At 34.8% G+C, this 15,143-nt stretch overlaps 1 protein-coding gene across 2 annotated transcripts in view; it reads right to left on the bottom strand.

Moving 5' to 3' along the window:
• The window catches only part of Ascc3 (activating signal cointegrator 1 complex subunit 3), a 307,593-nt gene that overhangs the window by 71,157 nt on the left and 221,293 nt on the right, over positions 1-15,143 (bottom strand). For both annotated transcript variants that reach the window (XM_057759249.1, XM_057759259.1), the window contains exons 35-36: positions 6,833-6,944; positions 6,545-6,679 (exon numbers count right to left, since the gene is read on the bottom strand). In XM_057759249.1, the coding sequence (XP_057615232.1) occupies positions 6,545-6,679; positions 6,833-6,944 (247 nt within the window). The remainder of the gene's footprint in view (positions 1-6,544; positions 6,680-6,832; positions 6,945-15,143) is intronic.

Here is a 15,143-nt window from a genome sequence, read left to right as displayed (position 1 = left end):
CAAATATCAATGTGATTCAGGTTTGAAAATAAATTCTGTCCATTGTGACAATATGGCTAAACCTAGGGAACATTATTTTAGTGAAACAAGCCATGCATAGAAAGATGAACAAAAAAAGATGCAGAGAAAGAATGAATGAAATCTCATTCATATATGGAACCCATAAAAGCTGACCTCATAAAAAGAAAGAAATGCAGTAGTGGTTGCTAGGGCATAAGTGACCAGAGGTCTATGTAGGAGGGCAGGGGATATATAATTATAGCTAGAGAGCACACATCAGACAAAGGCAGAAGGCAGACTGCTTGGGGTGAAGCTGTAGGGAAACAATGAAAGCACAGAGATGGGGAATGACTGCAATGCAGTTTCTTTCTTGGGCAATAAGCAGTTGTAAAACTGTGGAGATGACTGACTGGTTCTGACTATATAATTCAAATGATTGGTGGCATGATAAGGTGGATTATATCTCACAAACTTGTTTTTAAAAACCAAAATTATTAATTGCATATTTTGTCAGATAATTCATGATAGGGTTCCTTGGAAAATAAATTGCAAACTTCCCTTGTCTTTTCAAGACATTCATAATCCCTGCACTAAGTAGAAGCACCCTCAGCAAATGTGCCCTGATGACCCTATGTGCATGTGATCCAATTCTGCCAGGTTGGGAACTCTGATTTTCAGAGACGACAATGCCATCAAGTCTTTGCTCTGAATGTTTTGATCTGGACTGAACACTTCCCATGGACATTTAAAGCAGTATTGAGTAGCAACGCCAGACACAAATACAAGCTTCTACCATTATGGCCCTAAGTTTGTTTGTTCTAGCAAAAATTCCTTTAAAATAGAGGGATGTGTCTTCTATTTCTTTGGTTCTACTCAGCTATATTTAGGGTCAGTACTGGACAAGAACACTTATAGATTTTGAACAAGCAATAATAAAATATATCTATCGACAGTTTAGGCTAAGAAAGTTATGAGTAAATGCTTTGTACATGCTTTGCAAATTTAGAAAAGATGGTAAAACAATATGCAGAAATAGAAAAAAAAAAACAGTACAAAACATCAAAGAGAAAGCAGACACGACATTTCCTAAGTTGCTTGGGAGACCTGAATCTAACATTGTCTTGACTCTTGGAACTGTGCAGAACTTAGAAATTTTTATGATTTTTCCATACTGTATCATGTTAGACAAGGAAGGGTATTTAAATTTTTTAAATAATAAAGTTGAATTGTTTATGGAAGAAAGATTAAGTTTATTCATAATTTAGTACTGTAACTCATGCCTTAATAAAAAAATCCACCAAGTTTTAGAATACTAGTAATTGATAGTTATGTTTTGTGTACTCATTTAGGAAACCAAAAGTAATGAGAAAACAAAAATGAACAAAAACTGACCAAAAAACTAATTCTAGGTATTATCACATATATCATATATTCAGAACCTAATAGGTTAAGAACTTTGGTCTCCTAAACGGTAACAAACTTATTTCAGATTGACATCTTTTACCAGTAAAATAGTTCTTTTCACTTGGTTGAAGAAAGCTTATAAATCTAGAATTCTGGGAGAAGCTAAGAAATAATGGAGAATAAAGACAGTCTCAAGGGTAAAGGATGAAGAGAATAAAAAGATACCTTAAAAAGACATTTGCCATCTGTGCCTCTTCCAAAGATGCCAGGCAGCCCCCAGGCTGAGGTATAGGGATACTCTCCTCACAAACCTTGGAATGTATCACATCAGGATTCCCCACACGGGATACCGAGCAGCAGATGGGACCTTGTGACTGCCATGAGGTTAGGTGGAAATGGAAGGCCACTGAGGCTGTGGTGTCCACTGTTAGTTAACCTTCCTTTCATTTTTTTTCTTTAATGAACTCTTTCATTTTACAAGCTAAGTCCCCTCCCCAAAGTACTATTTACAATAGGCCTGTTATTTTAACTTGCTTTAAAAATTATCACTTATTTTTTAACCACCTTGTAAGTTGGAGAAAGATGTTTTTGTAATTTGATGCCACAAGATTTGTAGTATACTACAAAATGACAAGATATAAGCACTAAGGTACTCAATTACTGAAATAGTTATACACTGACTATTGTGATAGATAAATCAGCTTGGCAAAGAAGTACTGACAAACCTGAAAATTTATTGATTATAAATTTATATATATCTGAAACTTTAGCAAATTTGAAATTGCTGTATTTTAATGTATGAAGTCTGTTCTTTTATTCGAATCTTTGCTGGGAAATAAGAGATTAATAATTTGTAAAGTATCTGACATAATATGCATATAATCCCATGCTTTATATAAACAAGAATAACTTCATGTTTCTGCCCAGTTACAAGAACAACAGACAAACAATTCTTACACTAAAAAAAGGTCTGAAAATTCGAGAGGCATAAGGTACATTAAAACTATATTTTCGATTTCTTTCAGCTATTAATACCCTAAGGAAACACACAGTTAAAACTATGTTGGAATAGATTCTCCAGCTTTGAAAGTTTTCACTTCCATTGCTGTTTTAAAATAGCTGCTTTCTAAACACCTACGAAACATATCAAACCTGACCCCGCTGTGCCATGACGATGGACACTTTCTGTTCTGGAGTTGTGCCAGCATCATTAAGAGATTCTTCAAATTACTTTTGAAATGTACTTTTCCCTCAGGATTTTCACTTATTCCTAATTAGACTACTAACTACAAGCTTTGTGATCCCTGTTGCCAAAACTGCTAAATGCTTCAATAAGTAGGAGGAGGGCATCAATGGAGCAGGACAGATGTAATGTCACTGGTTAACAATAGAGGTGTGAAGCAGCTGCCTTAATTATGAAGCTTATTAATTCATGGTGTGGAAAAAGGCTTGGCAAGTGTTCTTATAAAATACCCGATCTTTTCAAAATAGCATCAGATGGTTTAAAACTTTAAATATACACTTCCAACAAGGAATACTAAAATGATTATTTTTGCCAGTGATTAACATTTATATTCAATACTTACAATCTAGGTTACAAGATCAAACAAAATTTTAAAACTAACTCTAATTTATTTTTAAAATTATATGATGTTAAAACTTAATGTTTATTTTTTTAAAAGCTAGAACTGACCTACAAGATAAGATAAAATGTGTCTAGGAGAGGTTAGGTATTGGGGAGACCTAAAGAACTACTTCTATGGGTTATGAAGCAGCTCATTATTACTAAAATTGGTTTTCATTATTTATATGATTATACCATAGGAAGTTGTTGAGGTTTGTAAGTAATATACATAAAGTGCAAAGCATATAGTAGATAGTTAAAAGTAATTTTTTATTTGCGTGTTCCTACTGTGGAATAAGATTAGTGAGGAGAACAGTTTCAGCACAATACAGAATGATGAAATAACCAGCAGAAATTATTACTGCAAATATAGTAGGCTGTAACACCCAAAGGAAAATCCTCCAGAATATTCTGAAGGTTAAAAATCTCCCTAAAGCATCTACAGGGCAAACAGACAGAAAAGACATGCATGTACCAGGTAAGTCTGCTCCTAATGCAGCCCCGCTTTCCTGACCTAAAGAGAAACAATCCTGGTCACACACACTTCCATCTTCTAAAAATAGTTCATTGGCAGTGTACTTATTCTGACTCTTTTGAACAAGTTTATGACTTTGGTCTACAAGTGATGATTCAAAATTGCACTTCTAAGATCTCATAGAATCAGTTCCCAATTATGAACATGTCACAAGAGTAAAAGTTGCTTCTGTTCAGACAACACATACAGTGATCCAAAGTCCACCTTGCTAGGCTTTAGCCACACAGTCTGGGCCATTCAGTATTCTCTACAATGTCCTCCAAACTTGAGGTCAACAGAACTGTACACATCAAATATCCCCAGGAGATTAACAAGGAGGACAGAATGTGCATTTTGTTTTGTCTTTAAAATTTTTCTTCTGAAAACAAGCAGAGCTCTGGCTAGTTTTAGCAGTATCTAAGTGTCACTCTGCCACAGATCACAGCTTATCCATCAATTACAATATTCACTGATAATGCCTATGATTTCATATCTTGATCTCAAGTGCCTCTCACTCTATACATACACAATTAGCAAGAAGAATCAACATAAAATATATGGTTAAAAGGTGACCATGAAGAACAGAGAATAACATTTAGAGCAGTGGTTCTCAACCATCCTAATGGTTCAACTCATTAATTCAGTTCCTCATGCTGCGGTGACACCAACCATAAAATTATTTCATGTCTACTTCATAACTGCAATTTAGATATTGTTATGACTCATAATGGTATGCAGGATATATCTGCTATGTGACCCCCCAGAGGGGTTGTAATATACAGATTGAGAACCACTGATGTAATGAATAAACTATTTTTGATATACCTATTTTTTTAATGCAATCTCTGCTAAGTTCCTTACTTATTAATTTTTATTATGTAGAAGAATTTAGTGTCACCTGCAAATTCAGAAACTTCCTGTTGCCTCTATACTTTGGTGAAAGGTGATAACAGAATCACCATTGTGAAAACTACTGAGCTCATCCCAAGCATCCTGAGGATAGAGGAAAAGGACACAGAGAATAGGAATTAGTAGCTAGATATAAATGGAACTAACAGACCAATTTTTTAAAGCAGTTATGCCAATCTTCTATTATGAAATACTGTAAAGTAGAAGGTTCAGTTCCAGAAATATTGTTTAAAAAGGATATGATAAGGTGACCTGATTAAATATTTTCTTTTACTTTCGAAAGAAAAATTCTTTTCTGGTAAATACTACAAAGTCAATAAAGTCACTACATTCCTATTCCAAAAGAAATTCTGTTTCCTCAGAAAAGTAGAAAGCAATTTGTAAAAGATTATATGATGCTATGAATTCCAATTTATTTTTAAGTCACATACATGACTTAGTGTAAACGTCTATATAATTATCTTCTCCCACAGGAGAAAAGGTGCAAGCAATTAAGAAATCTCCTTGATAATAAATAACTGAAGGGAAGTGACAGGCTCATGTTTTTAAAGCTTTTGGTGAATCAATGTTTTGATATACTTTTTTTCTTCCACAGTCATCTTCTAAAACATTTTTTTTTTCTGCCAGTAACAACGATACTGTGACATTTCTCAGAAAAGAGGATATTTCAATGAACATAATTTCTGTATTATGATTAACACAAAACAAAAAGGTCAAATATGTGTAGCTTAAAACATGAGAAATTCTTCTTTGTATAAAAAAGATTTATTTCTAAAAAATCCTCATCTTTTAAATATTTTTCATGTTTTTACATTAAAATATACTTTCATTATTTCTCCCTTCCGTTTCCTCCCTCCAACCATTCCTATGCACACCTCCTTTGCTGTCTCTCAAATTCATGGCCTCTATTTCTTTAACTGCTATCACACACACACGCACACGCACACGCACACGCACACGCACACACACACACACACTTCTAAAGAAAGAAATATAACCTGTTCAGTATGCACAGAGTTATGTGTGTGGGTCGGTGAATGTGCGCATGCATGCCTGCATGTCCTGGGTATGAGTGTCCCTAGAGGATAGAAGCGGGTGTTGGATCTCCTGCATTTTGAGTTACATGAAGTTATGAGCTGCTTGACATGTATGTTAGGAATCAAACTTGGGTCCTCTGGAAGGGCAGCAAGTGCTCTTAACTGCTGAGCCATCTCTCTAGCTCCAGAAATGAGACAATTTCATTACTGACAAATTAAATTTAAGAAAATACTATAGGGGGCGAGGGATATGAACCAGTAGGCAAAATGCCTGCTATATAAACACCAAGAACTTCATTTGGATCCCTCCCATCTGCATAACGAGCCAGACATTGTGACATACACCTGTCACTTGGAAGTAGAGACAGGTAGATCCATGGAGCTTTTGCCAGCCAGCTTATAGTTCTTAAATGTGCAGGCAAAGTAAGACCCTCACCCCTTGTGCAGAGTACGCCTTAAACTTCAACATTAAACTTAGGTTTTAGTTTTTTTTTTTTTTGGGAAAAGAGAAGGAAGAGTATAGTAGATTTACCATATGATACATCTTGTTCCCTTTCTTAGAAGGAGATAGATGGGAGATGGAAGTGGCATTTAAGAGCTTTCATGGTGTTGATTTGAAATAAAATTTAATCATATGGATCCTTAAGAAAAGGCTATTTAGTAACATCATAGTACTCAACAGAGCCACCCAAATAAACAAACAGCAAGGTTTCAATCTCAGAGGGGACACTGAGTCATCAGGTTTGCTTTGGGGAGTGCAAAGTAGACCACTAATTTGGGCTCACATACCAACAGTAGCTATCCTACTCAGGAGGATCCTGCTCTGGACAGGTCATATCATCACATCTGTTGCAAGATAATCCTACATATGAAAATGAAAAGAACCCTTGATTGAAAGAAAGAAGACACTCCTGTACACTCTCAGGTAAAATTTTCTGACCTGGAAACAATATAATTTCCAAATTATAAGAGAAGTTGTAAAATATATGAACCACAGTAGTGTAAAAAACCACACTCGGCATTGAAATATATAAGTCAAAGTAGTGTAAGACTCACACTTAGAATTGAAAGCAGTTCTTCAATGCTGCACTCAGGTTTCAAACGGTCCTTGAACATTTTGACTGTTTTGTGCTTCAAATAGTAATAGGAGGCAATTCGACCACATTCTAGTGGCTCAATGCTGCGGTTATCCTATTTCAAATAAAGGTAGAACAAGGTAAGTGAAATGTACAGTGGAGGTCCACATTCCTAAGAGAGTAATAGTTCACACTATTATAGATTTGTTGTAAATTTTAATAGCACAAACCCCATCACCCTCTGTCAAAAGCTGGATCAGAGTCCCACCTCTCCAACTTCAATGCAGTGGGAAAGCTCCAACTCAACCAGAGACTTCTCAATCAGATGTGACAGGAACTTGTTCATGGAGTCGTGGCTAACATCATCCAAGCTGTAGTAGCTAGGAAAAAAGTGAGGTCAGTTTCAAGATGTGTCTACTAGAATTGTCACATCAGCTTTATGATCTTTTCAGAATTTTAAAAGCATGCATGAAATTACAGTAAATATAAAATGGAATGAAAAAGTAAAACACAGTCAACATTCCCATTTTATAGGTCAACGGCCCAATACTAAACTTTGCCAACATCAATGAAAAAGAAAACATATTGCTTTTTCATATTTAAAATATGTAAAGTAGGCATATAAAACGGTATATCACATGAAAAACACTTTCTTATGTTACATTTGATATTAATTCATTTTACCCATCTATTCTAAAGTAACCTTATCTACTGAATTTAGAAAGTGTGAAATGCAATGTGTGACTGAAATCACATATGATAATACACATATACATGTACACACACAAAAACACACATACCTTTTATTATAAAATTTACTCTTAACAATTTTACAAAGAAATCAGAACTACTGATCTTAGTAGTAGATGAGTGCCTCTAGGAAAATTTGAGAATTTTTCTCCTGATGCTTATGCAAAAAATGGTGTTCTAACATCTGGAAAGGAAATCATCAAGCTAAAATAAAGCATTGTAATTTGTAATACACAGAAAACACAAGCACCCAGCTCTGAATATTTTCCAAATAAAACCTCTAAGAACATTTAATTTATCTGACCATTCATTCTCCACTGCAACAAAGAAAGGCAAATGCAGAACAAGAAGTCTGTACCTGGGAAGGAACATAAAAGGTGAAGGTGACACAAACAACAACGGCAGTTTCCAAATTCCTGCCAATAAATTCCACAGTAATCAGCATGAAGAATATATAATATCCTACCTCTCTTCTTGGTCCAAGAAAGGACCAGAGTAGAACTGAAAGTAATGTTAAAGGCTTACAAACTCTTTTCACTAAAATACCACCATGGTAGCTTCAACGTTTCAACAGCATTGGAAAAAACTGTTACCAACCTCAAATGAAAGAGGCCCATATAAAATCCCCATCACAGAGGGCTAGAAAAACACTGCAAAGATGACTCTTCACAGGGACATTTCAAACTTCACTGGAAGTTAAAACTTATTTAAAAATATTTAAATGAGGAAATAAAATCATGTCAGGATAAAATTAAAATAGAAAGATAGTGTAAACGATGTAGAGCACTACAACGTGTCTCCACTGAAATTCATAAGACACTAGAATTTGAAACGTCTACATTCATCCAAGTCTTCACTGAGGAAAAACCAGTAAAGGATTAGATTTTATTTAGCAAAATAACCTTTCATGAATCAAGCTACAGTTACTTTTTGTTCATGGAAAGACTACTGTTGTTCAAACAAATAGCCTCTTTTCAATGTTGCATTTTCAATGAAGGTATAGAATAAGTGCTGAAACTCTGTATCATTAATCTAAACACAATGCTCATATTCACATTCCAGGCCTATGTGGAAATGAAAAAGAAGCATTAGAAAAAGTGAGGAACTATTTCCTTTCCCTTGGGAAATGTCTAATGAGTTAGTTAGGATCACTCTTTCTGCTTTAAACTGCAAACAACAATTCTGGACCCTGGTTTAATACCCAGCACCCAAAGGGTGGTGCACACTGTCTTTAACTCCAGTTTCAGAAGATCCTGTGCACCCTTTTGGCCTCCACCTATTTACCATGCAAACACAAGGTTCATAAGCATAAATACAGGCAAAACACCACACACATAAAGGATAAAATAATAACAATTCTGGATATTTGAAGTATTACAAGTACTCAAATTTCTAACTTATTAAAGTCTGCTTCCTCTCTAATTTAAATCCCCAAAATATGATATCTCAAATTTTCTGCTATTTGTATTTGACATTCTTTGGACTTGCTAAGCCTTTACATTTCCATATGATCAACAACTGTCTGCACCAATTCAGTTTAATAAAGTTATCCTAAATTAAAAATAATGCATGCAAGAAAATGCATGTGTAGTAATTTTTTAAACTAAGAAAATATCCTCAATGCAATTAAATTTATAGAAAACAATATTATCACGAAACAAAAATTAACATTCCACTTTTATCTATAAATTTATTAGGTTATTAATAAAAAAGCCCATGGATACTGTTTCTACTAATAATCATTATCTTAAATATTTAAGTGGAATGAATGTCACTTGCCATTTTATAATATAATAAGTGTTAGATGTAAAAATATTTAAGGCCATAAACTATAAATCTCCTTAACATAGATGTTTTCCACATAGATTTTGCTTCATCCACTATATTTAATTTTACTTTATTCACTATAATTCTTTTTTGGTGGTGAATTTTGCCTTTAAATGCTTTTGAAGATTAATTTCCTCCAAATAACACAGTTGGGGGAAACAGTTTGTAATCATTTAAAATCAATAGGTAAGAGAAAACACTTGGATCAAATAATACTGTCTCTGAGAATGCAATTATTTCACAAAGAATTATTCACAATCCAGCCTACCGAACAATCAACTTATTCTAAAAGGAAATATTTAAAGTTGTTATTGATAAACATTCCTAAATTTTTTCTGAATGTGATTAAGTTCTCATTGTCACAACTGGAAGAACACAATTTCAGTGTGAGGAACAAAACTTCACTGACTTTTTTGAAGCACATTTTGTGGTTTAATATTCAGTCTGAAGGCAAGATCACTTAAAATATTAAAATATTCTATAGAGTATATGTTCTATCATATATAGATTCATCATTATGATATATTATAAAATAATATAAATGTAACAATTATGTTTTAGGAATCATAACATTTTGAGAGGTTTGATTGGGTACACAACATATTCTTTTTTTTTCTTTTTAATCCGTGAGCTGTTACCGCCCAGTTTCTAATCTAAGTAAAAGGACATATCATTATTTTCAATAATCACTTTACTCCCTTGAAAAAGCATGTGGCAGCTAACTAAAAAGGTCTGTTTTCATGTTGTACAAGATTTATAATTTACTGGTTATTTAAACAGCGATTCTTACACAACTGTTTAATTACAGCTAACGGGCAGAGTGCAGTTTCATGCTCACTGTGTCGAATCATCAAGTCATTATCTTCCTCTGCTACAAACAGAAAGCCTCCCTTTTGTCAGCATGCTATTTCATTTCTTTCCCAGAGAAACGCAGTTTCACAATAATTGACTTGTCAGAAACTCTAATTTATGCGACTGCGCTCTGTAAGGTTTCTCTGTATTGGACTTAACCTGCACACAAGCAGGGCTGAATATTTACAATGCCGTTAACAGGTGCTGAGTTGTTTAATGGTTCTAATAGCCAGAAGTGTGCTGAGAAAGCCAGCGGGATCGCAATTACAGGCTGTTTGAACACAACAATTACTAGTCCCTCGAGAAGTGTGAAAGTCAAAGGCAGTTTGATACTGACAGCATCTAGCACATGGGCTAGACAAGCGAACTTCTATTAGCAGTCCATTGGGAAACAGTCATAACAAGCCTCGCCCTGAAATAAAAATTTAAAGTCTATAAAATTTAAGCAATCAAAACCTCACACAACTTTAAAAAATATTAGTCTTTAAAGTCCCTATTAAGGTAGAAGTAAGAATTACACACAGGAACCCACAGAATATATTTTCCAACTTGAAACCAGATGAAATCTCACCATCTAGGAATGAAAGAGGTTTTATAGTAAAGTGAAACTGAGACAAAGTTACAGCAAACAGTTTGCATTTAAATGTGAACAGTGGCAACCATTTCCTTTTTGTTTTATGTAAACCTGGCCAGATAGCTTGCTGAGAAAATTGTCATCAGTACTGAAATGCCACTGCCGTAACTGTCAGTGCTGGGAAGTCATTTGTTACAGCACCATGTTTTTTTATGTTCAGATTATGCAGCAGTAATAATGACACAAATAATGGAAGAGCGCTCAGGGACAGCTGACAAGACCTCATTTTTGCCTAGACATATTTAAAAGCAGAGTGAAACTGACAATGCAAATTGAATCACAAACTCAATTTGGGATAGCTTCTATTTTATGAAAACAATATATGTGTTTATACACATTTGAACAAGAGAGTATATGCATGTGTACATATATATATATTAGCATACAAGCCTTGCCTATACTCATGTGCAATTGAATGTGTATTATATATGCATATATACTTACATAGCTAGCAAGTCAGGAAGAGTGGCTGGTAGTGTTAACTTTATAGTGTTGGTATGATTAACTGAGGGGGCTAGAACAATCAGGTCATTCTTATTTATTTATAATGGATTGTCATTTGGAAACAGTATTTCTTTTCTATGAGTAAATAAATTTGGACACATACACACACACACACACACGTGTGTGTGTGTGTGTGTGTATGTATGTACAGAAACAAGCTTGCATATGAACATTCCTTCCACTCAAGATAATTCAAATCTCAATTTATGCCACTGGATGAAAGGAAGCACTAAGAAAAAATACTAATGTTACACACAATACAGCTGTTAATAAGTGAAAACTATAGATTTTTAAAAGAAATTTGCCTGTTTTCTCAATTCCTATGTGTTTGTGCCAAGCACTGAAGAGAGATGATTTTAAAAGGGACAATAATAAAGAAATTATAGTCAAAGCCAATATGAAGGTGTGAAGTAAAGGGATAGCTTGGACACTGTTTGTGGGAATATAAATTAGTACAGTCATTACAGCAAATATTGTGCAAATTCCCCATAAAACTGAAAACAAAATCATAAAATAATCCAGCTATGTCTCTCCTAGGGTCCTCTTTGTTGTCTAGGTTCTCTGGGGTTGTAGACTGTAGACTGGTTTTTCTTTGCTTTATGTCTAAAGGCTACTTACGAGTGAGTACACATGAAGGACAGAGGGGAGGAAGGGAGGGGAGTGAAGAAAATGTATAGTGCAATAAAAACAATTAAAAAAAAAGAAAGCACTCTTCTCCTAATTCTTATTTTGCCTTCTGTTTTGGTTTGCATGTTGTTAATTCTGCATCTATTTTAGTCTTCTACTTGCTCTCTTTCATATTGCTTTGAGACAGTCTTACTTTATAAGCCAACATGGTCCCAAGCTTATGTCACCACTCCTGGCTCAGCCTCCTGAGTGATGGGATGACAGGTGTACTCTACCACTTCTGTCTATTATTCTCTTGTACATCTTTCCAACCTTAATAGTAAATTTCATATATTTGAAAACTGCTATTTTAATTTTGTATGTACCTTACAATAAATGTTTGCTTTGATTTACAAAATGGATCCGAACTGCGTATGATGGCACACACATTAGCCTCAGCACTGAGGAGCCAGAGGCAAGGGGGATCTCTGTGAGTTTGAGATCAGCTTGATTTGCATAGTGAGTTCCAGGATAGCATCATAGCTAAATAGTGAGACCCTGTCTTAACTCACCCCCTCAATAAAAAAAAAAATGGATCCTAGAATTTCTATCTTAAACAGGGAAATATGAATCACTGACAAGATTTATTATTATAATTGACTTGACTATGACACAAAAAGATGCTGCCCATGTGCTGAAACACAGCAATGGTACCCATTTTACCCACAATGAAAGCCAAAGTCTTAGCCCATATAGTGTCACATGGTTTATTTACCATAGCATAGCAAAAACTTTTGCTTACTAATACATCTTCAGATAGTTAATTGTAGCTAGAACTTGGGCTGTCATGTTTGTCTAGCGAACACTTTACCTGGGAGCTATTTTTAGAAAAACAAATCATTTCTGTAATCTGGGCTGATTAATTGATGTAGATTTGCACTGCAGAATGACAGTTTTATTCTAACCAGAGTTGCCTGGAACATTTACTTAGGTAGCTACTAAAGAAATAAGCACACACATTATAGAGTCAAGAGTAGATACTTTGTATCCTAGAAATCAGCTGAAGTAGCATTTATCAATGTGATTGGAATATTGGCCATCAGAAAAAACTTGTGAGGCAATGTAAATTCTGCAACACATGTTGACTTACACAGATGATGCCTACAACTGAAAAGGAGACACACAAGTCACCAGCCAACAAAATGCCTTTGATCAGAGACCTAGTAAAATTTCCTTTTAAAATTCCATCACTGTGCAGCACTTCTAGTGTTAAGTCTTAATTACCACTATTTATTATGATTGTACGTACATTTCCTTGCTATAAAAATGAAAGAGAAGTTATATCCATCCAAACCAAATTATCTGGGAAATTTCTTACTCATTACCTTTAAAGAAAACCAAACTATATCTAATTTACATGTTCTATGTAATTAATCTTATTTTTGATCAATACTGTTTAACAGAGTACAAATGGGACTAAATTAGGGGTAGACCAGAAGCAGGTGGAGAGTAACTGAAACTAGGGAAAGAAAAATGATTTATTTTGAAGTAAAAACAAAAAATGAACTTCAAACTCTACTACAGAGCTACAGTACTGAAAACAGCCTGGTATTGGCATAAGAACAGACAGGAGGACCAATGGAATTGAACAGAAGACCTGAATATTAATCCACGATCCTTTGAACACCTGATTTTTGACAAAGAAGCAAAAAATATCAAATGGAAAACAGAAAGCATATTTAACAAATAGTGCTGGCATAACTGGATATCAACATGTATAAGAATGAAAATCGACCCATATCTATCATAATGCACAAAACTCAAGTCCAAATGGATCAAAGACCTCAACATAAAGCCAGCCACATTGAACCTTATAGAAGAGACAGTGCGGAGTACACTTGAACGCATTGGCATAGGAGACCACTTCCTAAATATAACCCCAGTAGTACAGACACTGAGAGAAACAATAAATGGGACCTCCTGAAACTGAAAAGCTTCTGTAAAGCAAAGGACATGGTCAAAAAGACAAAATGATAGCCTACAGAATGGGAAAAGATCTTTACTAACCCCATATCAGAAAGAGGTCTGATCTTCAAAATATACAAAGAACTCAAGAAATTGGTCACCAAAAGAACATATAATTCAATTAAAAAAATGGAGTACAGACCTAAACAGAGAACTCTCAACAGAGGAATCTAAAATGGCTGAAAGACACTAAAGGAAATGTTCTGCATCCTTAGTCATCAGAGAAATGCAAATTAAAACAATTCTGAGATTCCATCTTACACCTTAGAAATGGCCAAGATTAAAAACATTGATGACAAGTTATGCTGGAGAGATTGTGGGTAAAAGGGAACACTCATGCATTGTTGGTGGGGAATGCAAGCTAGTACAGCCCCTTTGGATGTCAGTGTGGCGATTTCTCAGAAAATTAGGAAACAACCTTCCTCAAGACCCAGTAATACCACTTTTGAGTATATATCCAAAGGATGCTCAATCGTGCCACAAGGACATGTGCTCAACTATGTTCATAGCAGTTTTGTTTGTCATAGCCAGAACTTGGAAACAACCTAAATGCCCCTCGACCGAAGAATGGGTAAGGAAAATGTGGTACATTTACACAGCAGAAAATAATAACATCTTGAATTTTGCAGGAAAATGGATGGAGCTAGAAAACATTATTTTGAGTGAGGTAATCCAGACACAGAAAGACAATTATCACATGTACTCACTCGTAGGTAATTTTTAAACATAAAGCAAAGAAAACCAGCCTACAAATCACAATCCCAGAGAACCTAGACAACAATGAGGACACTAAGAGAGACTTACATAGATCTAACCTACATGGTAAGTAGAAAAGGACAAGATCTCCTGAGTAAATTCGGAGATGGGGACCTTGGGGGAGGGTTGAAGGGGGGAGTGGAGAGGCAGGGAGGAGAGCAGAGAAAAATGTAGAGCTCAATAAAAATCAATAAAAAAGATGATTTATTTTGAAGTGAAAACAAAAAATGATGAGTCAACAAAAAACGAGATGAAATTGATAAAACCATGTGATGAGAATAGTGTTGCTTCAGTGGTCCTGTAAAAAAGGCATAATGAGGAAACTTCTGTCTAATGCAAATCAAAAAATCATGTAAAAATAACTAGTCAGCATTCATCAGGAGTCAGCATTTTCAGATACAAAAAGACAAAAATGACCCAGGGTGGACAAGTCAGCCAACTGTAATGTAGAATACTAGGTTGGATTATAATAGAAAGGGGGATTAGCCAGACAATAGGTGAAATCTAAATAAAGGCTGCATGTTAGCTACTAGGTTTATATAAATGTTATTTTCTGATTTTGGAAATTTTACAGTGGTTATATAAGATATCACCACAGGAAAGATAGGTTTGGAGTAAATGGCAT

The sequence above is a fragment of the Chionomys nivalis genome, chromosome 2, assembly GCF_950005125.1.
Source record: "Chionomys nivalis chromosome 2, mChiNiv1.1, whole genome shotgun sequence".
Lineage (NCBI taxonomy): Eukaryota > Metazoa > Chordata > Mammalia > Rodentia > Cricetidae > Chionomys > Chionomys nivalis.
The sequence above is the reverse complement of the archived record's forward strand: the minus strand, read 5'-3'. Positions and strand labels throughout refer to the sequence as shown.